The 24373-nt window shown below is 38.9% G+C and overlaps 1 protein-coding gene across 1 annotated transcript in view; it reads left to right on the forward strand.

Annotated features, from left to right (window-relative positions):
• The window catches only part of DENND4A (DENN domain containing 4A), an 84107-nt gene that overhangs the window by 25511 nt on the left and 34223 nt on the right, over positions 1–24373 (forward strand). Inside the window, exons 5-13 of the mRNA XM_065559023.1 lie at positions 1787–1956; positions 2744–2985; positions 6052–6118; positions 10457–10515; positions 15815–15959; positions 16569–16744; positions 19610–19710; positions 22568–22786; positions 23168–23313. Of these exons, the coding sequence (XP_065415095.1) occupies positions 1787–1956; positions 2744–2985; positions 6052–6118; positions 10457–10515; positions 15815–15959; positions 16569–16744; positions 19610–19710; positions 22568–22786; positions 23168–23313 (1325 nt within the window). The remainder of the gene's footprint in view (positions 1–1786; positions 1957–2743; positions 2986–6051; positions 6119–10456; positions 10516–15814; positions 15960–16568; positions 16745–19609; positions 19711–22567; positions 22787–23167; positions 23314–24373) is intronic.

The following is a 24373-nucleotide window of genomic DNA, read 5'->3' on the forward strand; positions in this document are numbered from 1 at the left end:
CTTTGGCACTGTAAAAAATATAATAAGCCTCTGACCCAAAGAGCTTTCTAATAATAATAAAAAAAAAAAATCCAGAGTACTGTCTTGTACCATTATGTCTTTCATTTTAAAAAAATCTGTATTTAAATATAGGCTTAGTCATCTTTGTGTGTGTTTCTTTTTAATTCATTGTAGTGCTCTGTCTTACTGTAAATTCCCATTTCTATTGCAGAATATGGCAAAGGTACTGTAATTACCTTTTGGGTTTAAAACCAGGCCCCATGGAAATCAATGGCAAAACTCCCATTGACTTCAATGAGGTCAAGATTTCACCTGATGTTTTGTAATAGTCTTGTAATTTTATTTAATAAAACATAGTTGATTTTTCATTTTGTCATGAACCCCTCCTACTGTAACCCTGAGTGCATATACCAAGACTTTTTGACCATATCAGAATAAATGAACTCAATTCTGAAATATTTCTTTCACATTCACACTGCCTGTGGCAGAAGTTGAAGGGAATAGAAGAGGCTTATGTAGTGCCCTAAAGGTCAGCTGGCTTGTGATCTGTTTAATTATACCGTATTTTGAAACTTCCTGTTTTGGGGAGGAAATATAATTCACTGAGGGCCTGATGATGCATGGGGATAAGCATCCTTGTTTCCCACTGAAGTCAGCATTAGATGGGAGTGATTTTCACCATGCAGAACTAGGTCTTAAATGCATTTGTGTTTTTACCGGGATGTGGTAAGAATATGCCCCACGTATGCTAGTGTAGGTTAGGGCTCTGGCTAATAGGTACTTACTAATGTAAAAAAAAAAGATACATTTTTGTGCCTCTAGTAATAAATTTACACAGATTTTTTGTATATATAAAACACAAATGCTTTCCTGTTAAATTTGATTGAAGGAAAATATTCTTTGCTAATTTACAGTGCATTATACTTCCTGAGACTAGCCTTGTATTATAGGGTTTCATGTTTCTCTAGAACACCAGTTCTCAATTGTTTCCTGTGACCCCCAAACGCTCCCAACTGTCTAGTAATAGGGAAAGGACAGGTGGTTGCAACTCCCTGACACCTGTTCAGAACCCCCAGGCTGAAAAACCTTTGCTCTAGAACTTGATGTATTTTGAAGTTGTAGCTAGAAATAAAAATGGTTAGTCTCATATATCTTAAAAACTTAGAGTGAGATCCTCAGCTACTGTAGATCAGCATGACTTTATTGAAGTCAATGGAGCTATTCCCATTTATGTCCCCTGAAGAGCTCTCTGGCTTTTAATTACCATTAAAGTTTATATAAAGTTAATATAATTACCATTAAAGTTTTTTTCCCTATATATTTTTTAAACACATTGTTAAATCTTACTAGAAGACTAACTTTTATTCAGACTTATTACCTTTATTCATCACATTCAGTTTTTTTTTTCTTTGTGGATCTGAAATTTAATTTGTTCATTGATATTTGTGATAAAAATTGTATAATATTCATAGATGAAAATGTACTTAAGCCTGTAGGTATGGAAAAATAAATTAATAAGATTGTTTACTGTGTAGTACCTAGAGACTCAAATAATTCATAATATTGTGCTTAGCCATGTGATTCCTGTTCTTTGGAATTGTGCTGTTAACCTGATAATCATACGGTAGGCCTGACATTTTGAAACTTCTTCTAGATCTCCTGACGTGAATTTGTACTTTTATATAATTAATGTGTTAATGTGAAATCCGTTCATATATACACACACTCACACACTTCTAACATAGGATTTGTTCTGTAACTGCCTTTTTAACAATTGCTTTAATAGGTTTAATATGCAGATATCCTGAAGAAGACTACGAGTCATTCCCATTACCAGAATCAGTGCCTCTTTTTTGTCTACCCATGGGTGCATCTATTGAGTGTTGGCCATCTAACAGTAAATACCCCCTTCCAGTTTTTTCTACATTTGTACTAACTGGAGCTTCGGCTGAAAAGGTATTGGAAAAAACTTAACAAATATTAAATTTTGTGATTTTTTTTTTTATAACCTTGAATAGTTAATGTTCAGAAAAGTAACCGATCATAAGCACAAGAAAACTACATCAGTAAAACATTTTGTTACACAATTTGACATTTGTTAGAGTGATAATAAAAGACACTCACCCAGATAACTAAAAAAACCTTGAATCCTGTTCTTTAAGAGCTTGACTGAAAGACTATTAAAGACAACAATGGGTCTTTCTGTTGACTTCAATGGGTTCTGGATCAGCCCCTAAAACAAAATTCCCTTCCTCCCCCTTTTTCAATTACATTAGTGTGTGAAAACAGAAATCTAAAAGAGAGTAAAGTAAATTTGCATGGATGCAGCCAGGATTTTCATATTGTATGTGTCACATAATATAAGATGGATTTCAGGAGAGCTTTATTGAAGAGTTGTGTCTACTACTTTGAGTTGCTTATAGAGCAGCCCAAAAGGTAGCTTAAATGTCAGTGACAGAGACAGCTGTACTCTGTATCATTATTTCCTTGTCTACCCTAAGAACAGTTTTTAACTTTGCCTTTTCATATATGGCTTTATATTTGTTTTTTTAAATTCATTTAAAAGGGTCTGGTTCATATGTGATCATAAGAATATTTTTAAAGAAATTTCAGAAGATACATATGTCCAATTTATCACACTATAGAATACTCTTGATTTGCTTGCAACTTTAGGATATGTTGGCTTGCTTTAAAGATTTAGGCAGATGTACGTAGCTGTAATCAAATATATTATTTTTTGCAGGTATATGGTGCTGCTATTCAATTCTATGAACCATATCCTGAGGAGAATCTCACAGAAAAACAGAAATCTCAGTTAGGGTTAGCAACTACTGGAGATGGAAAGTCAGATAATTCCAAAACAGTTCAGACTAACAAATGCATTTGTCTGCTCTCTCACTGGCCTTTTTTTGATGCTTTCAAGAAGTTTCTTACCTTTCTTTATCGTTATTCCATCTCTGGTCCTCATGTCCTCCCTATTGAGAAGTAAGTTATTTCACAGAAGAATTCTTGCTGATAATTCAAGTTGTTGTGAATTTTCCATGTTTCTTCGATAATTGATTAGACTTTTTGTTATATTAAAGTATTTTGTGTTTAATTCTCAATTCTGCTATTATAGTGAATCAAATGCTCATTTTTCCCATGGATAAACGTATCTCTTTGATGTACTCTTTCTTTAAAAACCTCTTTTTTGTTTTTAAAATGTATTTTATCTCCTATCTACGTACCACTTAAGCCATTCATTTCTTTTTAAGATTGTCTAAGTGGCTCCAGGATCTTTAAACATTTTGTTTAGGAGAACAAAGATTATAAACCCTTTGTGCTATTGTCAGATACAATTGGTCAAAAAGATTATAAAAATGCTTATTCACATGTGCATGTTTAGGAGGATAAAGGAGTTCGTTTTATAATATCTTTGGCCCTTTGGAGTGAGTAATCTGTCAAACTCAATTCTAACACAAATGAGAATAATCCTTAGCTGTTTAAAGTGTGATATGACTCCCTATACCTAATAATAGTAATATCTATAATCTGAATGAAGATTAAGCCTTGATCTACACTTAAGTTATGTTACTGTAGCCGCATTGGTAATTGGTGTGAAAAAACCACCCTTGACTGACATAACAGTTCTGACAATCTCCAGTGTAGACATGTCTATGTCGATGGCAGGAGGGCTTCTTTTGATGTAGCTAATATCTTTTGGGGAGGTGGTGTTCCTACACTGACAGAAAAACTCCTGTCAGTGCAGGCTGCATCGCAGTAGGGAGCTATGCCAGCATGGCTATGCTGACATAGCCATCATAGGCTAACATGGGCTCTATAGTGTAGGCATACCTGAAGGAGACACTTTTAGGCTAGGCAAAGTGTACAGCACAACAGAAAATATTGAAGCTGAGATCTTCTTTGTTCTTTTAAATGGAGTGTAGTTGTAGCCATGTGAGTGCTAGGATATTAGACAGACAAGGTGGGTGAGGTAATCTCTTTTATTGGACCAAGCTTTCAAGAACTTGTCTCTCTCACCAAGAGAAGTAGGTCCAATAAAAGAGATTACCTCACCTGCCTTGTGTCTCAGATTTTTTAAAGGTATTTAGACGCTGTTCCTCTCAGCATTGCAACATCCAACTGACTTAAGTTCTTAAGTTCTATTTTCAAAAGTGACTTAGGCACTCAAGTCTCTTCAGCTTCTAACTGCGTAAGTCGGTTTTGAAAATAGAACTTATGAGCCCCTCAGTCAGTTGGGTGTTGCAATGCTGAGCAGAGCAATTCAGGTATCTTTAAAATCTGTGCCTGTGCCTGTATATGCACCATTTTTTTCAATTAAACTTCAATGTAATTTTATAAAATTATTAATGTAAATATATTTCTCACAGTTTAGGGTAACTGCACCTGTATTCCCCCTCCGTGGTTCCTTGAGGGCACCCACTTGGGTGGTTTCTGTCTTGGGTGGAGACCCACGTCTCTCCCCTTCCTGACTGGGGCTTTTAAGGATGCACAGCTCCATGTCTACACTGTGATATCCCCAGCAAGCCAGTTTACCTATAGGCCAGTACCTGTGCTTCGCTTTCTCTAAGAGCGCTATTAACAGTTTTGCCAGCTCTTACAAGTTACCACTCAGCTCTTTCTAAGCAAATACATTTATTCTTAAAGTAAAATCATTACAGAGAAAATATAATAACAAACAGATTTAAATACACACTAAACCTAACAGGAGTCACCCATCAGTCTTATGGGACCCTAGTAGCTAAAGTATTTCCAACTGTTCTGCAAAGGTCGGGACCCCTCTTGGACAGAAGGTCCTGCCCTGTGGCAGTTTAAATGCAGCCTTTTTATGCCAAAATCCATTTATTTGTGTTAGCCTCTGAGAATAACACCGATGAAGCTCTCCCATTGCTAATAATAGGAAATCTCAGTACAGTATATGCGTTAGTTTCATGTGCAATATGGAGACAAATGAATATGAAAATTCCAAGTATTTTTGTGAAATACATAAAACTCTTACAAGCTCTTTCAGAATTTTCTATTTCCATTTTGAACAATTTCCAGGATTTCAAAGTTTAAAAAAAATTTACAGTTTAAAAAAATTAATAGATTTATAGTCATGCATTTGACAAGACAATGTCCTACTTTTTTTTTTTTTGCCTGTCACTGATCTTTAGGTACAGTTTGTGTCTGAAAGCTTGAAAATAAGCAGAAGTTCATTAACCTCATGGTTTTACCTAATGTTATTGTGCAAGAATAATTTGCAAATGGTTTTAACAAAGTAAACAGACTAAAACTATGACACTGAAATCTAGCTAGTCTCTAGGGTTGCCAGTTTTGGTTGGACGTATTCCTGGAGGTTTCATCACATGACATCTTTAATTAAAGATTAATCTTAATTCCTGGAGATTCCAGGACAGTCCTGGAAAGTTGGCAACTCTACGATAGTCTCTGAAAAGTGACGGTATAAAAATGATGATATAGATTTCAAGATCAAATATTTTTAGTTTACAAATGGAAAGATTTTTGTAACTGCCAGCTTGCAAACTCAATCCTGGAGTCTGAAAGATGCCCTGAGTTGCTGTCATCTTGCACACTAACATCAGCAATATAGGTTCTGAAGGCCAAATTACACCCTCTGTGATGCTTGTGTAATCCCATTGCCTTCAGTGGGCTTGCACAAGTGTAAGAGAGTGGTTCTTTGGTTGGAATTTTATAACCAGGTGAGTTGATTCACAAGAAGGAATTAATACAAGAGTTTTCATTGCATAAAGGTGTTCAAATACCTCAATGATCAGGATATAAGAACCTAAATTGAATCTACTTCACTCTGTTGGCTCTGTAGTACTAACAAGAGTAATAAATATCAACAATTTATGTTCGTCATTCAAATAAGCAAATATGACTGAATATGTTCAGGGAGCCAATGTACTGAGCAAGATTGTGCCATTTTATATGGCCACTTTTCATGTTGCCTGCAGTAAGCGCTTGAAGTGATGTACAGCATTTCACAAAGAGTTTTCAAATAGTGATTTCTATTATGTTTAAAGTTAGTATTTTCTTTTTCTTCAGACATATTTCACATTTTATGCACAAAGTTCCTTTTCCATCCCCTCAGAGACCAAGAATTTTAGTTCAGGTAAGTTTAAAATCTTTCTTGCCTATCTACAGTATCGGTCATTTTATACGGCTGCTTGTATGTGGAAAATATAGTACAGTTTTCTTTAAATATTCATATAAAAAAGAAGCAACATCTACAGCCAAATTCACAAATATTTCACACTTAGAAATAATTGATGTTGCATGTTTCCAGTTTAATTTAGGACTATAATAAAATATTTTCTTAGGCATTATATTTCATGAGGCATATTTGATTTTGTACTTTAAAAAAACAAAAAAACCCTATGTGCTAGTTAAGGGATAAATTGCAGAAAGCCAGGACGGCTATGCGAGTCTCTCATAGTTCTTGAAATATTTTCTTCTTTTTATTTTATTCAGCTTAAACAAAAGTGAGATCTGTAGGCTAGACCTCTGGAGTATGTTCTTCATGACTACTTTTTTTTCAAAGGGCCTTATTCTGCCCCCTGCATGTGTATGGTTCCCACTGATGCATACAAGAGTTATGCACATTCAAGAGGCACAATTTATGAAACTTACGACTATGGCTACGTTTTAGTCATGGATATTTTTTAGTAAAAGTCATGGACAGGTCACGGGCAGTAAACAAAAATTCATGGCCCGTGACCTGTCCATAACTTTTACTATATACCCCTGACTAAAACTTGGGGGGTAGGGCTCCATGGGTGCTGGGAGGGGGGCGGGACTGGGGCAGACCTGGGGCAGACTCCTTACCTGGCTCCTGGGAAGCGGCGACCTCCAGCTCCTAGCTCCATGTGCTGCCTCCACTCCACCCCAAACTCCGTCAGCACCATCAAAGGGAAAGCTTGAATCTGAAGTTGGCATCTCAGGTTGGCACCTAGGTTACCAAACCCTGGAGCTGTACTATTTCACTTCTAGGTGTTTCTATCCAGGGTTACCTTGAGATCCTGCAGCTGGAATCAGATCAGGCAGGTGGCCAGGGAGTCCCTTGGACCCGACACCTGCCCAGTGGCCTTTTGGAAGCTATGGAGATTCCTCTTAGTTTCCAGGTCCTACACAAGTTATTCCTGCTCTGTGTCCTAGGGGAGACATGGGGACTATACTCACCAGGTGCCATCCGTTTGTGAGTCCGGTACTGGGCCTGGCACTGAGCAGGAAGAAGTGGTTCAGGAGGAGCCTGCTGAACAGTTAACAGAGGAAGGACAGCTTCAAACTGTGCTGACTTCATTGTCTTCCTCCCCTGTTGAGGCAGTTTCCTTGGGAGGCATCTCACCCCCTCCAGCCGATTGTGGAGCGCAACAAGAGCTATTGAAGAGGGTTGCCTCAGGTTTTGGGGATCCAGATGGAGGTGGTTAGGGAGTCTTCCCATTGCCTCATTGACATTTTGGCTACTACCAGGCCATTGCGGGTGACCTTACCAATTAATAAGGCAATTTTGGAGCCTGTTAAGTCAATATGGCAGACTCTTTCATCCCTTTCTCCCACCTTAAGAAGAGCTGAAGGTAAATATTATGTTCCTTCCCAGGTTTTTTCTCCATGAGAGGTCTTGAGGACTCCTGTTTTTTCCACCAATTTCCCTGGTCCTCAGATAATGTCAAGGATTCAGGAGACAAAGCTATGGTCATCATAAAAGTCCCTTGCTGACTGAGCAATTTTATCTGTTGGTCCGGCTGCAGCTCTCCACGCGACCTCTCCTTCACCTCCTGGCCTGCCCAGACATAATATCTCAGAATCAAATTCTGATCTCCTCATACAAAGCAGAAAATCCTCCACTAGGAAGACTTATGCTTAAAGTAGAAGAGATTTTTTCCCTTTGGGCATTTATCAAGGGAGGGAGGGAGTGTTTTGGTGTCCATGCCCAGCAATACCGCCTAGCAGTGAGAGTCTGTGTCCGTGTCATCCAGTGGCAAGGGTCAATGGCCAGGGGTAGGGGAACCCGGACCCTCCCTGCTCCACTGGGTTCTCATCCAGGGCCCAATGAAATGATGATTCAAAATGTGTGGCATAGGGGGTGGGCACCCCTATGCTTGCTCCCTGGGCTATTTCCTACTCTAGCTTTGGTTCCTCTGCTGGTACCATTGGTTTACTGCTGAGTTCCCTCCAAGTGTCCTCTCTGGTCGTGATCTGGAGGGTCTTCCTCTCTCAGTTGGGGTTCGTCATTGCCATCCTCCATGGTTGAAGGGCCTGTTGTGGCTTGGCAGTGGGGCCTGGCCCCTGCCATGTGGGGCCCCAGCAGTTTCTTGGCAGGAGCCTACATCACATAACTGCTCTCCTTCTCGGACCACCTAAACTGGGCTGAGCTGCTCCCCTTTGAGCTCAACCTCCATTGTGTGCATGCGCAGCAGGGGCGGCAGGGTGTGGCTTTCTGGGCCCAGAGCTGCCCCTTAACCCATCCCTCACCAGAGTGGGGCTTGTACATCCCATCACAGGAGCTCAGAATGATCTGGATCCAAATGAAAGCACTGCTATCAAAGATCCCGAATTATGTGCTACTCCTGAAACAAGCAGGCCTGGCATTCAATTACCTCAAGATCCACCTTACAGCAGTATCAACATGGTATGCACTCATGTGTTCTCAGTCTTTTCACACCCAGCGGTTAACAAAATTCCTTAAGGGCTGTCTCCATATTTTAATTAAGGTTTCTCATAAAACCTTAATATTGTCCTTCTGAAGCTCATAGAGCCTCCATTTGGGCCACTGTCCTATTGTTTCATATACCACCATACTATCAAGGTGGTCTTGTGGCCATCACCTTAGCTCAGTCGGTGAGCTCCAGGCTTTCATGGCAGAACTGTCTTATACATCCTTTCAGAGAGACAGTGGTGTTGAGACCACACCCCAGTTTTGTCTCCAAAGTGGTCTTGGATTTTTACCTGAACCAGGTGACTTCCTTGCTAACCTTCTTCTCACACTAGATGCCGGGAATGAAGAAACTGCATAACTTGGATGTATCCAGATCTTTGGTGTATGACCTTAAATGGACCAAGTTTTTCCATTAGTCTCTCTGCTCTTTGTTACCATTTCTGGTCCATTTAAAAGCCAACTCATCTCTTTACAGAGAATTTCCAAATGGATCACACAATACATTTCCACCTGCTACCAGCTGGGTGGCAAGCTTCTCCCTTCGAATATCAAGATACATAGTAGCACAGCACAATCTGCATCTACCGCCTGCCTCAAAAACATTCAGATCTCTGAGATCTGCAGGGCTGCCATGTGGAGTAAACCACTGGCTTGTGTGAAACCCCGTGCCCTTGACATGGGATGCCAAGTTTGGGAGAGCAGTACTTCAATCATTGTTTGACTGATTCAGCTGATATTCCTCATTCCCACCATCCAGAGGGGATATTGCTTGCCTGTCACCTACAGTGGGATCCACATTGACACATACTCGAAAAAGGAAAAATAGTTACTTGTCCTACAGTAACTGTGGTTCTTTGATATGTAGTCAGTGTGGATCTTGTGACCTGCCCCTCCTTTCCACTTTAGGAGTCCTTAGTTAGCCTTTGATTTGTGAAGGAACTGAGGCAAGGTCGCAGCTACTCTGCCCTTTATACTCTTGCATGAGGAGGCATAGAGCATGTGCCTGGCCCCAATGGACTGTGCTACACAAAACAAATTCTGATTTTGTTTGGATGTGCACCTACAGTGGGATCCACAGTGACTACAACATCGCGAAGATCTGCAGTTACTGTAGGTAAGTAATTGTTCTTTTCTGGCAGTGTAGTTCCTGAGTTTGATTACTGAAAGATACACTTCGTATTTTATATATAGGGTAATATAATAATGAAAATAATCTTCCTGTCTTCATTTTGAGTACATGTATGGTCTCTCTTGATGCCATCGTTGAAGTCTTTGAAAAGAGGATAAATGTATTAATAAATTCTTGGGTCAGATCCTCAGCTGGTGTAACCTGTCTTAGTTCCAATAAAATAAATGGAGTTGAACGGATTTACACTAGCTGGGGATCTGGTTCTCTTTTCTTATAGAGAAAATGATACTTTGAAAAAAGTCTTGTAGTATCTGAACTGTGGCTCCTCACTTATCCCAGAATATTAATGAATTGGAGCGTTAATAAACTTCCATTGAGTTGTTATGCAATGTTTTCATCCCTTTTTTAAGATAGGTAATATGATGGATCAGCTTTCTGTTTAAGTGCAGGAGGCAGAGAAAAAGTGTCACCTATGACTTATCTATAAATAAAACATAATGAATGATGATTTTGCATGTTACTGCTTCATTATTTTACATATGCCTGAGCTACATAATGTTTAATATAGACTTTTTTAAAAATGTTCAAATTATAATTGACTGTTGTACAATTTCTGTAAAATATTAAGGTCCAAAATAAAAAGTATATATGATTTTTTTTTTTAGCTATCGCCCCATGATAACCTGATTCTTAGTCAGCCAGTGTCATCACCTCTACCACTGAGGCAAGTAGAACAGCTCTGTTTAATTGTGAAACATACCTTGATCCATTAGTGACATGAAGCTTTAAAGCTTCGAAATTTGAAGTAATTTTAACAGTCTACTAAATTTTGTAATTGATGTATCTGGCAGTGATTTGATTTTTTTTTTTTCTTTAACCAATTGGCTGTTTTATAAAGCCATGAATCTTAAGTCTTCATATTTTATAACTGTATCTGAAGTATTGTAAGTCACTCTTGCAACAATAACAAAAAGGTGTATATGTATTTTGGTACTTCATATTTAATCCTTCTCTCAAGATAGTTTGCCTTATTTTTTTAAAATCTCACTTGCTACTGCAGAAACCTCATAGTCCATACAGCTTATGAAAATCGTATGTTTTTTTATATATATGGATAAAGTTCTTAAATGGGCTTTAATATCAGGCATAAGTTCCTGATTTAGTCAAAAAGTAGGTGGCCAATCAGTCTGAAAAGAACACAGAAGGTTAACTTTTTTGCACATTGAATTTTCTGTTCTGTTCTTGTTTGGTTTCTCTTTATAATATTTAATAGGGCCAAAATTCAAAAGTCTTCCTATCTGATGTGTCCATTGCAATCCTAGATTTTCATTTTTGACCAATAATCTCTTAAACATTTTACCTACACAAAACTTGCCCTAGAGAGCTGGATTCTGAGTGTTGCCTATGGGCTTTTGCTTTTATTTGGGCTTTGTTTTAATGTTGGCTTTAGAATCATTATTTAGCTATTCCCCATGTTGCTGTAACAGAAAGTTTATATGCTGTGTACTCAAACCTGAATGGTTGGGAGCCATAAAAACACAAGCCTGTTTGATAGGGAGTCAGACGCACCCAATACTTTTCTATCAGTAATTACTTTTCTGGCAGATTTTATCCTAAAATGAAAGTGGTTTTGTGCACAGTTGCTGACAAATGAAATAGTCTCCATCTGCTGCTGCATTTTGCCCCCTCTCCCCCCACTTGTATCAAATATCTCCAACCACTAGTGTGGGAGGAGTAATCTGGTGAACAGAAGGAGCAAAATGAAGTAGAGTTCAGGATGCAGAGAGAGATCTGTGTTGTAGCTGCAGTAATGGTAAAGGTGTTTGCTTGTGTGTGGAGTGTATGTACTCTTAGGTAGCTTAACTTTTCACTTCCTTGCTTTTGTGGGTTTATGTCAAGTAAGTGTGTGTGTGTGTTTGTGAACCCTAAGTGCTTCACAACAAAGTTATATGTATTTATTAATTCATATATTTATTTTATGTAAAATATATAATTTTTTCTAAATATTCATTTAAACAAAAATAGTCCATACTTTTTATATGACGAATAAACATGCTGTTAATATTGAATGTTAACTCACATGAAGAATGCATTTTTGACTGGGGGAGATAAAGATGTATATTGTTGTATAGTCCATGAAGAGCAGTTAGCAAGGTGAGAACTTTCTTTCTAGTAGAATAGCATTCACATAATAGCTATGTGATTGTAGCACAAACCTGAGGAACTGAGCATTTCCCATTATATTGAAGGGAAAATCACTAGACCCTCCGGCATTTGTTAGAGAATTACAGAACAGTTTCATAAATGTCACTGTGTCTGGGTATTAAAGTTTTCTTTCATGTCTGGGAAATATCAACACACTAATTCCAAGTATTCGTCACACATTTTAGAGTACTCTGTAATCTGAAGACATTGGTTAGATTCGTATTCCATTAAGTAAGACTATATTGTATGTAAAGCAGCTTTTATTATTTCAGCTTTTTAGTGAAATAATTTGACATCCTTTGAGTGTGTCAGTGTGGATCCCACTGTAGGTAGGCACGTGCCTCATGAGCATGAGATAAGAATCTTTTGAATAGCCCTGTGTGTCAGGGCCCACATTTGCCCTGTGTTTCATCATGTGCCCATGTCTAGGCATAAAAGGCAGTGCAGCCTTGACCCTCCTTCAGTTACCTCTTGCTGCCACTGGCAGAGATGGAACTTAGTGAATATTCAACCCGCTTGTCATTCATTCTGGCTAAGCTCTTCAGAAATCTTCCGCACTCTCATCTGTTTGCTCTAGGAAACAACAACAAACAAACATGACCCATCAGGACTTATTCTTGGCAGTTAGACCACCTCCCCTGTAGGGTAATGGTCTTAAGACCTATCCTGTCTGTGATGGACTAGCCCTGTTAACAGATGTACATATCAGATGTCTCTTCTGCTTGGTTGAGAGCCAGACAGATGCTTGGTATGCTAACACCTTTTTCCAAGATTCTCAAGTCATGCGAAGCTCAACTGAAGTGCTGCTTGCTAGAGCAGTCTATGAGAGGGTCTTCGGACCTTGAGGAGTCAGGTACCAGATCCAACCAGGTATTGGAGAAAATTACATCCATGAGTGCCCCCCTTCAATAGACATGCAGAGCTCAAAGCCAGCACTTTGCCTGTTGCCCCTGAACTCTGGCTAGGTCAGTGTACTCCCTGTCCAGACAGCACGTGAACAAGCGGTCACAGTCCCACCTCAAGTCCTGCAAAAGCTGAGATGGTGGCTAGATCCTGAGAAAGCATGAAAGGAGTTCCATTCTTGATTCCCTCTCTGAAAATGACTCGTCACAGACCCACCAGGAATGGCTTGGGGAGCCCACCTGAGCCATCTGCAGATGCAGGAGTCCTAGTCCCAGGACATCTTGAAACTCCATTTAAGCCTTGCAGAGCTCAGGGTTATCAAGACTGTTTTGTATGGCATTCCTGCTTGTTCTATGGAAGTCCAAGGTGCAGAGCTCAATTGACAATACATCTGCAATGCACTACATAAGCAAGCAGATGCTCAGTCATCACCCATCAGCCTATGGATATGGGCTCATCACCCTGGCATAGCCCCATTGACTCGGAACCTTCCAGGAGTCACAAATCGCCTAGCAGACTTGAGCAGACATTCAGTCACCAACTATGAGTGGTCCCTGCAGAAGTCATCATAGAAGGATCTTTGATCAGTGGAGGGAGTCCTGCAAAAGGCCTTTACTCCACCAAAGACAACAGCAACTATTTGAACTTCTGCTCCAGAGGCGGCATGAGCCTGAGTTTGTAGCCAGATGCCTTCCTGCTATAAGGGACTTAAGCCCTCCTTATATGCCTTTCCTCCCATCATCTAACCCCCAGGTTGATGTTCAAGATCATATGGGACAAAGGCCGTGTTGATCCTCAGTGTTCCTTACTGGCCAATGCGGTTTTGGCTGTTGTACCTACTTCAGGTGTTTGTTCAGCCCCCCCCCCCCCCCCCCCCCATTCATCTCACAGCCTGCTCATACTCAAAAGCTCAGAATCATGTCAGATACTGCAGCCAGACCCATAGTCATTGCATCTGGCTGCTTGGACTTTCATCAGTTAATCATTACCAAAAGAGACAGCTACTGATAAGCTCAGGAAATTCTCATACAAAACAGAAAGTTATAGAAACAGTTTTCCACATAGACAGCTCAGCACAATCCAAACCCAGCAGAAGCTCTGATACCAAAGACCCTTGTCTGCATGCTACACTTGAGGGATGTTGCCTAACATTTAGCTATCTGTTATTACTATCCAGTAATATTGGTGGGTCACACTCTGACACTGTTGTGTTTGGTCATCTCTCACCCAAAGATATCCAGGTCCCTTAATGGTCTTCTGCGTACCTACCCACCAGTTAGATATCTGACTCCTGCATGGGATCGCAACATCATCTTGTTCTTCCTACAGCTCATGGAGCCTCTTTTTGAACTGCTGTCAAATTGCCGTTTATACCATCTTATCCTGAAAGTAGTCTTTCTGGTTGCTATTGCCTCAGCCAGAAGGATCAGTGAACTCTATGCCCTCATGACCGGTCCTCCCTGTACCTCCTTTCACAGGGACATGATGGTGCTGTGACACCATCCCAAATTCATCCCTAAAGTGATTTCAGAATTCCACCGGAACCAGTTGATTGATCTGCTTTTCTTCGTCTATGTCAGGTGTGGTTACAAGAAGGTACAGAAGCTACACACACTGCATTTCCCCAGGCTCTACTCTATTACACTGACAGGACCAAGCCTTTCAGGCTGTTTCCTCATCTCTTTGTGGCCATTTCCAGCCTTGTAAAAGGTCAAGTTATCTTGTCACAGAGAATCTCTCTAAGTGGATCACATGATGTATTTTCACCTGTTATCAGACAGCTGGCAAATCTCTTCCTCCAAATTTTTAGGTGCATACCACCGGAACAGGCAGCAGGATCAGCCTGCTTCAGGACTGTGCCAGTATCTGAGCCCTGGTCTACACTAGGGGGGGATCGATCTAAGTTACGCAACTTCAGCTATGTGAATAACGTAGCTGAAGTCGATGTACTTAGATCGAATTACTGTGGTGTCTTCACCGCAGTGAGTCGACTGCTGCCACTCCCCCGTCAACTCTGCCTGCGCCTCTCGCAGCGCCGGAGTACAGGAGTTGACGGGCAAGTGCTCAGGGGTCGATTTATCGCGCCTATACTAGACGCGATAAATCAATCCCGGCTGGATCGATTGCTGCCCGCCAATCCGGCGGGTAGTGTAGACATACTCCCTGTTGCTGCCTTGCAGATCTCAGGGTAACCCACTAACCATAGTCAAACATTATGCCCTTGACTTAGTGGGTAGGACAGATGTCAAGTTTGGGATTGGGATAGTGGTGCTTCAATCATTATTAGAGTCAGCTGAAACTCCTCATGACCACCAGCCAGTGAGGATACTGCTTGCTAATCGCCTAGGTTGGGCTGCATGCTGACACATTTGAAAAAAGGACAGTTACTAACCCAACAACTGGTTTTTCAAGATGTTGTAGTCAGTGCGGATCCTCTGACCAGTCCTTCATCTCCACTTTGTGGAGTCCTTAGCAGAACAGCTTTGAATCCTGAGGGAACTGAGAGGGGCGTCATGGATGCCCCACCCTTTATGCCCTTCCATAGGAGCACAAGATGCATGTGTGGCCTTGACTGACACGAGAATTCAAAAGATTCCATTCTCCTCTGCTTGAAGTGTATGTACCGTTACAGTGGGATCCGCACTATGACTACAACATCTCAACCACAATTACTGTAGGATAAGTAGGTGTTTTTTTACTGGATAGTGAAACTAAATGAAATTGCCAAGTTTTTCTTATTAACAAGAATGCAAAAAATAGAAAAATGGAAAACTAAGTTTGCAATGTGTTTACAACACCCCAGCTTAAATTCAGTTATGAATTCTTTGTATTTGTTCATATTTTCAGTGCAGTATATTATAATATTTTTCTGCCTAATTGTTTGATATTCACCAATGTTTTATTTTTTGTAACAGTGGTGGCAAGTTTTCTACACTGCTTCAGAACCTAGGGCCCGAGAATGCAGTAACTCTACTTGTATTTGCTGTAACAGAACATAAAATTCTCATCCATTCCTTACGACCGTCTGTCCTTACTAGTGTGACAGAGGCATTAGTCTCGGTAAGTAGCATTATCTCTTCCTCATCATATTTTTTAGTGAGAGAGAATATTGTTCAAATAAACTGTAAAACAAATATATAGTACTACTTCTGGGTTTGTGTTGTTTAGAAAATAGGGACCAGATTTCCCCTCTGAGATACCACAGAAGTAATTGAGGTTAAATGAGTTGAGGGTAGAATTTAACCCTATCTTTAGCTTTTGCTTATTGCAATATTGTGCCAGTCACTATCATATGTAGGCACTAAATGCACAAATTCTTTAATTTCCTAAATGCCCCCCCGGTAGGCCTATAGTCTTTGTTTCTACCCTCAGAGGGCTTGTAGATGTATATTATTTTTATGTCCTTCTTCTCACAGACCAGTGTTAGTGCCTCTACTGAGAAATGGCTAGTATGCAGAAGATTTCTGTTTTTACAGATAAAGTAAACTAAAAATTAAGAAAAATTAAATTGCCTTTTTAATTGACAGCAGCTATTTAATATTAGAGTTTACAATTTCAATCATATGCTGTTACTTTTCATGTTAAATGTTTTTATAATGTGGAAAATATTCTGAGATTGTATCCTTCTATAAATGTTAGTTGAATATTATGTTTGTTTGTTTTTTAAAGATGATATTTCCTTTCCATTGGCCATGCCCATACATTCCTCTTTGCCCCTTGGCACTGGCAGCTGTGTTAAGCGCACCATGTCCATTCATAGTAGGAATTGATTCAAGATACTTTGATCTGTATGATCCCCCACCAGATGTTAGCTGTGTTGACCTAGATACCAACACCATTTCTCAGTAAGTATTTATTACTGATTTTCATGTATGGTTGTGATATTTGTTTTATTTCCTGTGGCAAAAACCTGAAAGATTCCATTTGAAGTTTGTTTTTTAGCCATTATGTTTCAATTGTGTAGCAGCATCTTAACACTATTTCTTCTATGATGGGTCTGCTTCTCTGGCCAGAAGCAACAGCTGATTGATATTTCTGTCCAATTCAGCAGAAAGGAGGCAGAGTCCTCATTTACCATCATCACTAGGCATCATCTATCGGTCTGTCTATATATAGCATAAGTAGTTAAATTCAAAACTCTGCTACACCCTAAAAATTATGGACTGAACACACAAACTGGATTTATGGCTTATTACAACAATCTGTAACACACTAACCCCTTCTTTTTTCCTATAACTGCAAAGGTCTTAATGGACCAGTTTGCCTTGAATGGTCCCTTAGACTATATGCTAACTATTTATGCTAAACCGTCTGTTCCACCTTCTAAAAACGTTAAACTGTATTACTGGCACACGAAACCTTAAATTAGAGTGAATAAATGAAGACTTGGCACACCACTTCTGAAAGGTTGCCGACCTCTGTTCTAGACATTTGCAGGCTAAATGGGGCCTGGACAGGCTAGAGAGAGAATTTGGATGTTGCTGAAACAAAAAATAGGTCTGTGTATCTTTGTGTATAAATCCAGTGTCCACGTATCGTCCACCAGTGAGAACTTTTGCACTGAAAAAATTAAGCTTGGTACAGTGCTCTGGGATAACCCATAAAGATGAGACACTCTATTTGAGCAATATTGTCCTAAGGATAAAATTTGAATAAAATGATTCAGAATTAGAATCCTAGAATATCAGTGTTGGAAAGGACCTCAGGAGGTCACCTAGTCCAACTCCCTTCTCAAAGCAAGACCAATCCCCAACAAAATCATCATTAAAACAAACTAATACTAAGTTACTCTAAAAAGACCTTTGGAACTATTGTGTACTTAATAAAGCTTTATATAACTTTATATAATACAAAAGTTTTAAGACAAAAATCAGAAGGAAGCAGTGTTCATCAAATATCAGTTAAATATATATGTATGTCATAAATTTTAAGAATAGTCATTTTTTTATACCAAAAGTCTGATCAAGTTTATTTTAATGTTATCCGACTGATAGCTTTTCTTGTCAGTATCATTCTCATTTATTCTTTAACTAAAGAAGCTGGTGAATTCATTAACCTTTCTTTGTTTTTAATTTATCATTAATAATTATGGAATGGTTATCTGTCTAATTTTGTCTAATTTTTTAGTGCAAATTTATGGCCACAATTAAAAAAAAATCGTTGTGAATAAAGATTGTTAAGGCACCTATGCTGATCTCAGAGATTTTGTACAACTCTCCTCTACTCTGCATTTTTGGCAGTCAATTGAGAACGGACTGTGATGATCTGTTTTTTGTTGTTTGGTTTTTTTTTTCTTTCCTTTTTTTCGGGGAAGGAAGGGTTCCATAGAAAGCAGCATTTCTTTCCCACTGCTGTCTTTTTATGTTAATATTTTAAGTTTTCTTTACTTTCAGGCTTGTTGATTCAGCCTCTTATCTTCTGTTTCTCAGTATTGCTGTCTTCATGCTTCTCCTGGCAATTACTAGTTTCAGATGCATTTTTTTTGAGCATGTGAAGTCTGTGGATATCATGTACATAAACTGTTTGGCAAAAAGCTGATGGACAAATGGTTGAGATTTTTGTGGTTTTGTGCCTTTGATATGGTCTAAAAGACTTGCCACTGCCCTCTGTTGACTGTGAAACAGTGCAACTTTTATATCACCTCAACAGCATGTTGTATGCGGTGAAGTGTGAAAAATCAGGACAGGAGCCTATATAAAGAAAAAGCTCCAAATATTGGGACTGTCCCTATAAAATCGGGACATCTGGTCACCCTAGCGGTCACGTCTACCTCAGCTCCCAGCAAAGTGGCTTTCACCTCATGTATTAATTTATCCAGGTCATTGCGTAATTTCAGTCATCGCATCATTCCAGTCATTTCCACCTTCCAAATCTAAGTCATCATAATTTAGAAAATAACATATATAGTTGCCATATTTCATAATATTTAAACCATTCCTGTTCTGTGCAGCAAAACCATTTTTAAACTTTATGAAATAGAAAGTCGATAAATACAGAGCACAATAAATAGTATGCAACCTTTTTACCTCTTTAAACTGCAAAGGTTGTGGCTACCAATAGGGCATGGCAATCAAGGTTTTTTCGTTCGTTTGGTTTTTTTGCCGTGGTTTCTGGGCGCAGTCCTTGAGCTAGATAGTTTGAAGTAAAATGTTTAAGCCCTACTGTGCATCATTGGCTGTGTGTACTACAATGACCTAGAAGTAAAATAACAAGAATATTGAGGTGCCCCAGTGGAAATTTCTGGGAAAATATATTTAATCTTTGCCGACACTATGGTTGGCATTAGGTATTGTTACTAATACTCTGTTTTCATGTGCTATAAATGCATTACTATTTCTATCTTTTTAAAGCATAATTTCTCCCATCACTCTTGGGTTTGGCTCAGAACGTGTGGATAACCAGTTGGATAACTATGTGACCACATCTCCATACAGTAAATGAAATGCCTACTTTTCCCTCCCTTGCTCAAAAGACCGTTCTTCATATAGTGAATTGTGAATGCACACTCATTTTTATTTATACATCTAGGATTACATCCTTCTGGATATGACCCTGTGCAGAAATACATTTTCCGTTATTATTTTTATTTATTTAGTTGTATTACCGTAGCACCTAGTCATGGACCAGGACCCTATTAAGCTAGTTGCTGTAGAAACATAGAACAAAAAGATGGTCTCTGAACATTAATACTTTTCTTCTTCCCTTTTTAGAACTGGAGATAAGAAAACTATTTCATGGAAGACCTTACCAAAGAAACCTTGCAAAAATCTAATGAACACTTTAAATAACTTGTATCAACAACTGGCAGAATGTGAGTGGGGGAAGTATAAAACAAGATTTTCACTAACTGTGGTACATTGTAGCTAATGTTAACAGATTGGTAGATTTTAGTTACAGTACAGTTTGCTGCAGGCATCCTTCACGATAAGTATCACAAAATGTTTTACAAAAAGGAGAAGTTTTGCATAAACGTAAAGATTAGAAATAATCACAGTAAAACCTCAGACTTGCAGACACCTCGGGAATGGAGGTTGTCCGTAACTCTGAAATATTCGTAACTCTGAACAAAGTACAGTTCGGGTTCCGGATCCAGCAGCTGACACTCCAAGCCAGGTTTCGGCAGCAGCTGAGCTCCTTACTCAGTGCTGGCATGAGTTTGCAAGACTATCCCCCTGGAGGGGGTGGGGGACAGAGAGAGAGAGAAAACAGCATGTTCCCCTCCTGGGAAATGGTTTTTTTTTTTAAAAAAAAAAAAACAGCCCATCCCCTTCCTTGGGAGGTGGGAGGGAAGGGGTGAAAGCGGTACAGACCCCAGTGCTGCTCCTACTCCAGCTGCCTTGGGCTGGCAGTTCTAGCGTCTTGCTGCAAGCGGCTGACCTGTATGTGCGGGTGGGGTGAGGTGAGGACAGGCAGCCCAGATGTGCCTACCTTTAAGATGCAATAGAGGTACAGTACAGATTTGCTTTTTTGGGGGTCACTGCTGCTGCTGCCTGATTGGTTACTTCCGGTTTCGCAAGGTGTCTGGTTGACCAGTCAGTCCATAACTCTGGTGTTCGTATCTTTGAGGTTCTACTGTAATTGGCTTTTGGGGTGGGGAAACATCAATAGGGCTGAAGCACTAGGGAAAGGACATCTCATAAGTGAAGAGTCATGAGGAGGGGAGACAGAAGAGCAAAAAGTTGGCCAAGACCTATAAAACTATTGACAGATTGCACATTACAGACCACCCAATTGTCCTCATGCCTTTATCTGACAGTTGAGGTAGTTTGGGGCACACAAGCTAATAGTGCTTACTATCCTGATTCTCCATTGTGCCATTCCTGCGCATAGTTTTATTGCGACAGTTACAATTTTTGTATTCTTGGGGCAGCTGCCCAGCCCCTGGTGTAGACAGGGCAGCCTGAGGGTTATGCTAGGGCTGCTGTTGTGAGGCTGATAGTGGTGGTGAAACTACAATAGCTGAAATCCAGTGTACACGGTTGCCACTCTTCTCCCTCACTCTCCTCCTGCCAAGGGCCATGAGTGGGACTGCGTAAAGCTTTGCTGCTGGGGTCTGTGGTAGCTATGTTATATACATTGAAAACTACCATTTTTAGAAGACTGATGTGCACAAGCAGGAGATGAGGTTAGAGCGGTAATATGGACCAAATCCATAGTTTTGAAAATCAGGAAGGAAATTTTTTAATGGAACTGTTAGGAAACCAGGTGATGTGATGGAGGATGGAGGTAATATGACCCTGTTCCATGAAGTGAGAGGGAAATCTTAGCAGCATTTTGAAGTTCCTGACAATTAAAACCAAATCCAGATCCCATTAAAGTCAATGGGAGTCTTTCAATTGACTTTAATGGGCTTTGGATGAGGGCCTTAAAAAGCAGAAGTGGCTGAAAGTCATACAAGACTAAATTGCACTGGCAGAGATAGCAAGATGGATTAGAATAGGAAGGGGATGGAGTCGGTCCAAAGCAGGCATGTTTAATATGTCGTAGAAGTTAATATACCTTAGCCAAAATCTTAAAAAATGGGCATCTAAAGTTAGGGTGGGTGTTCAGCACTTCTGAAAATCAGGCCACTTACTTTCGGGCCTAAATATATTAGGTTCCTAATTTTAGACACCCATTTTTAACAATTTTGACCATCGAGGATATCAGAAATTAATAATGTTTTCTATTGTTCAGAACGTACTAAAAACAGCATGCTGCATAAATGGCAGTACATATTATTTAAGATTAAACTATTGCGAAGATCATATAGTTTCCTAATGGTTACATATAACCTTACAGTCGGAAAAGGATTTTCTTAGCAATTTCTAAAATACTTATACGGTCTATATAATATAGAATAAAATGGATTCCTTCTTGAATTGTCACCAAAGTCTAAATTCATATAAGCATGGTTTCTAATAGAGACTATGGCTGCAACCATAATGTGTTGGAACAGTGGAATACAATATTGAAACCATATTTCTGTTCCATATGGGCACCATTGGTATGTTACCACTCTGTGTAAGTGGGGGAGAGAAAAGCAGAGAAGCCTTGGGAATCAGGGTCCTAATGGCTTTGTATGGACACTAAAGACCTAAAGGCACCTTTCATAAGAGTAGGGATTTGTGCTACTTTCCTTTACCAAAGTGCCCCCATTTCTCCCTATCCTCGTTGTGCACTGTACTGTGCTCCTGATGGTTGCCATATGCATTTCAATGGTTTTGTGTGTGTATATATAGTGTCAATAAAGCTCTTGCTGGCACTTTGGGAAAGAAGGCATTCTAAAATATATATGCATCCCACATGTGTGATTAACATATTCTTAAAAACTCATTTATTTTGCCAACTAATTGTATACATTTCAACGGATTCCATAAACTACCCTTTTTATTAGCATGTCACTCAACAGTGTCCATACCAATTCTGTCTTTGTTGCCATAGTAACTGTACTTACAAGGTAAATGTGTTTGTCTCTTTGCCTCTTGTAAAACCCACAGACTAGTGATTTGTGAGCTGTCACGCTGAATTAATCATCATACTTCACTATTCTATTTAAATCCGATATAGAATATTATAATATTAGATTCACTTATCACCCAATAAGATAAGAAGGAAATCATAACTTTGGTCAACTCTGAGAATTTTTATGATCTAGGAGAGTATTTTAACACTATTGTTGTTCACAGTGCAGCAAAGACCAAGAGAAGATGCGTTAATGGAATTAACAATGAATGACTATGATTTTAATTCGGGGAAGAAGTTGCATTTGTTAGATATGGAGATCCAGGAGGCATTTCTTTGTTTCATGGCTTCATTATTAAAAGGTTATAGGTCGTACCTAAGGCCAATAACACAGGCGCCTTCTGAGACAGCAACAGATGCAAGTTCCCTCTTTGAACTACAAGGTATAGATTCATATTCTTGATTTTTAATCATAAGCTAATAAAATATGCAAAAACTATTTTTCACTGGAGTGATGAAGAAGAAGAAAACATTTTCATGTTACTGTGCTGAATGGAAAAATCAAAAGACGATGTAATGGTAGTGGGCAAAAATGATATGTTGCCACTGGCAAAACAGTACTGAAAAGATTTTTTAAAAAGTATTGAAAAGGTGTCTAGTTGATAGTATTAGTTAACACAATAATAGAGACATTTCATAACAATTGCTAGTTTTTAAAGATAATTGTTGTAGAACTTCTGTAACCATTATCCTATTTGTTAGTGAAATACGTGCTGTTTCCTTTGCTTCAAAGTGTTCTTACATGCATATACTTTGTTTTATAGGGTTCTTAAAAAGTCGAGATCGATCACATCAAAAATTCTACACATCAATGACCAAAACTCAAATGTTTATTCGCTTCATTGAAGAATGTTCCTTTGTTAGTGACAAGGATGCAAGCCTTGCATTTTTTGACGATTGTGTAAATAAAGTAAGTGTGGTTTTAGTATGTTTGTAGTACTTGATTTATATTTTTTCCATTGCTCACTTCCACAGGTACTGTAGATAGCGTAATATGTTTGTATATAATTGTAATAAGCTTGATATAGCTTCATTATAAATTATTTCCATTTCTCCTTTTTCTTTTCTGTTCCACTTCTGTTTTCTGATGCCCTAGTGTAACTGTTACTCTAGGGTCACTTTCCACCGATGCTGAAGTGGAAATTCGGGTAAGTAAATAGCTAGATAGCCCAAGTATTCAAAAGTGCATCTGCAATGCTCTGTGCATGCATGCAGGTTGTGATTTGACCATGCACATACATAGACATTTTGAAAGTTTTGGCCCATATTAAGAAATATGATATTCCTAATAATTTGAAGAGTTGTTCTTCCTACAGTTCACCAGCACAGTACCACATTCCTTAAATAGTAGTTTAGTTTTCATAGGATGTATGATATTTTATATAATTGTTTGGAACTGAATAGTATCAATTAGTTACTTTTTATTTTTATACAGTAAACCTAAGATCCACTTGATCTTTGCTAACATTGGGTTGATTTCTTTTAATCAATTCTACCTCAGCACTTGCAGTTTTTCTAATTTATTAATTTTAAAAAGTTGTTTTAGTACAGACCCTCTGATGTATAATGAGAACATTTATCTGTATCTTTATTCTTTATACTCCTAGGCAATAACAATTATATATGGTTCCCATAAATCATAGGCCTCCTTCCTGTTGTAGCTGTTTTATATCTAATTCTTTTATTAATATTCTACTTTTACCTGTGGATATTTCTTAATAGGCTTACTATCAAATGTCTTGGATATCTTGAATGGAATTCTTCAGCTAGCACAATACATTATTATATATTTTGAAAAATCTTTATCAAGTTTTCTTATGACACTTTTGTGGGTAGCATTAATTTAGCATCATGGCTTCATGCTGCATTTAATGGAATGCTCTCTGCTGCTGTAGTTTCTTATTGCCAGGCTGTTCCCATATCTCTAACACACACAGAAGAGAAAAGATAATTCTGTCAAGGGCATGTGG

This window comes from Chrysemys picta, chromosome 10 (assembly GCF_011386835.1).
Source record: "Chrysemys picta bellii isolate R12L10 chromosome 10, ASM1138683v2, whole genome shotgun sequence".
NCBI lineage: Eukaryota > Metazoa > Chordata > Testudines > Emydidae > Chrysemys > Chrysemys picta.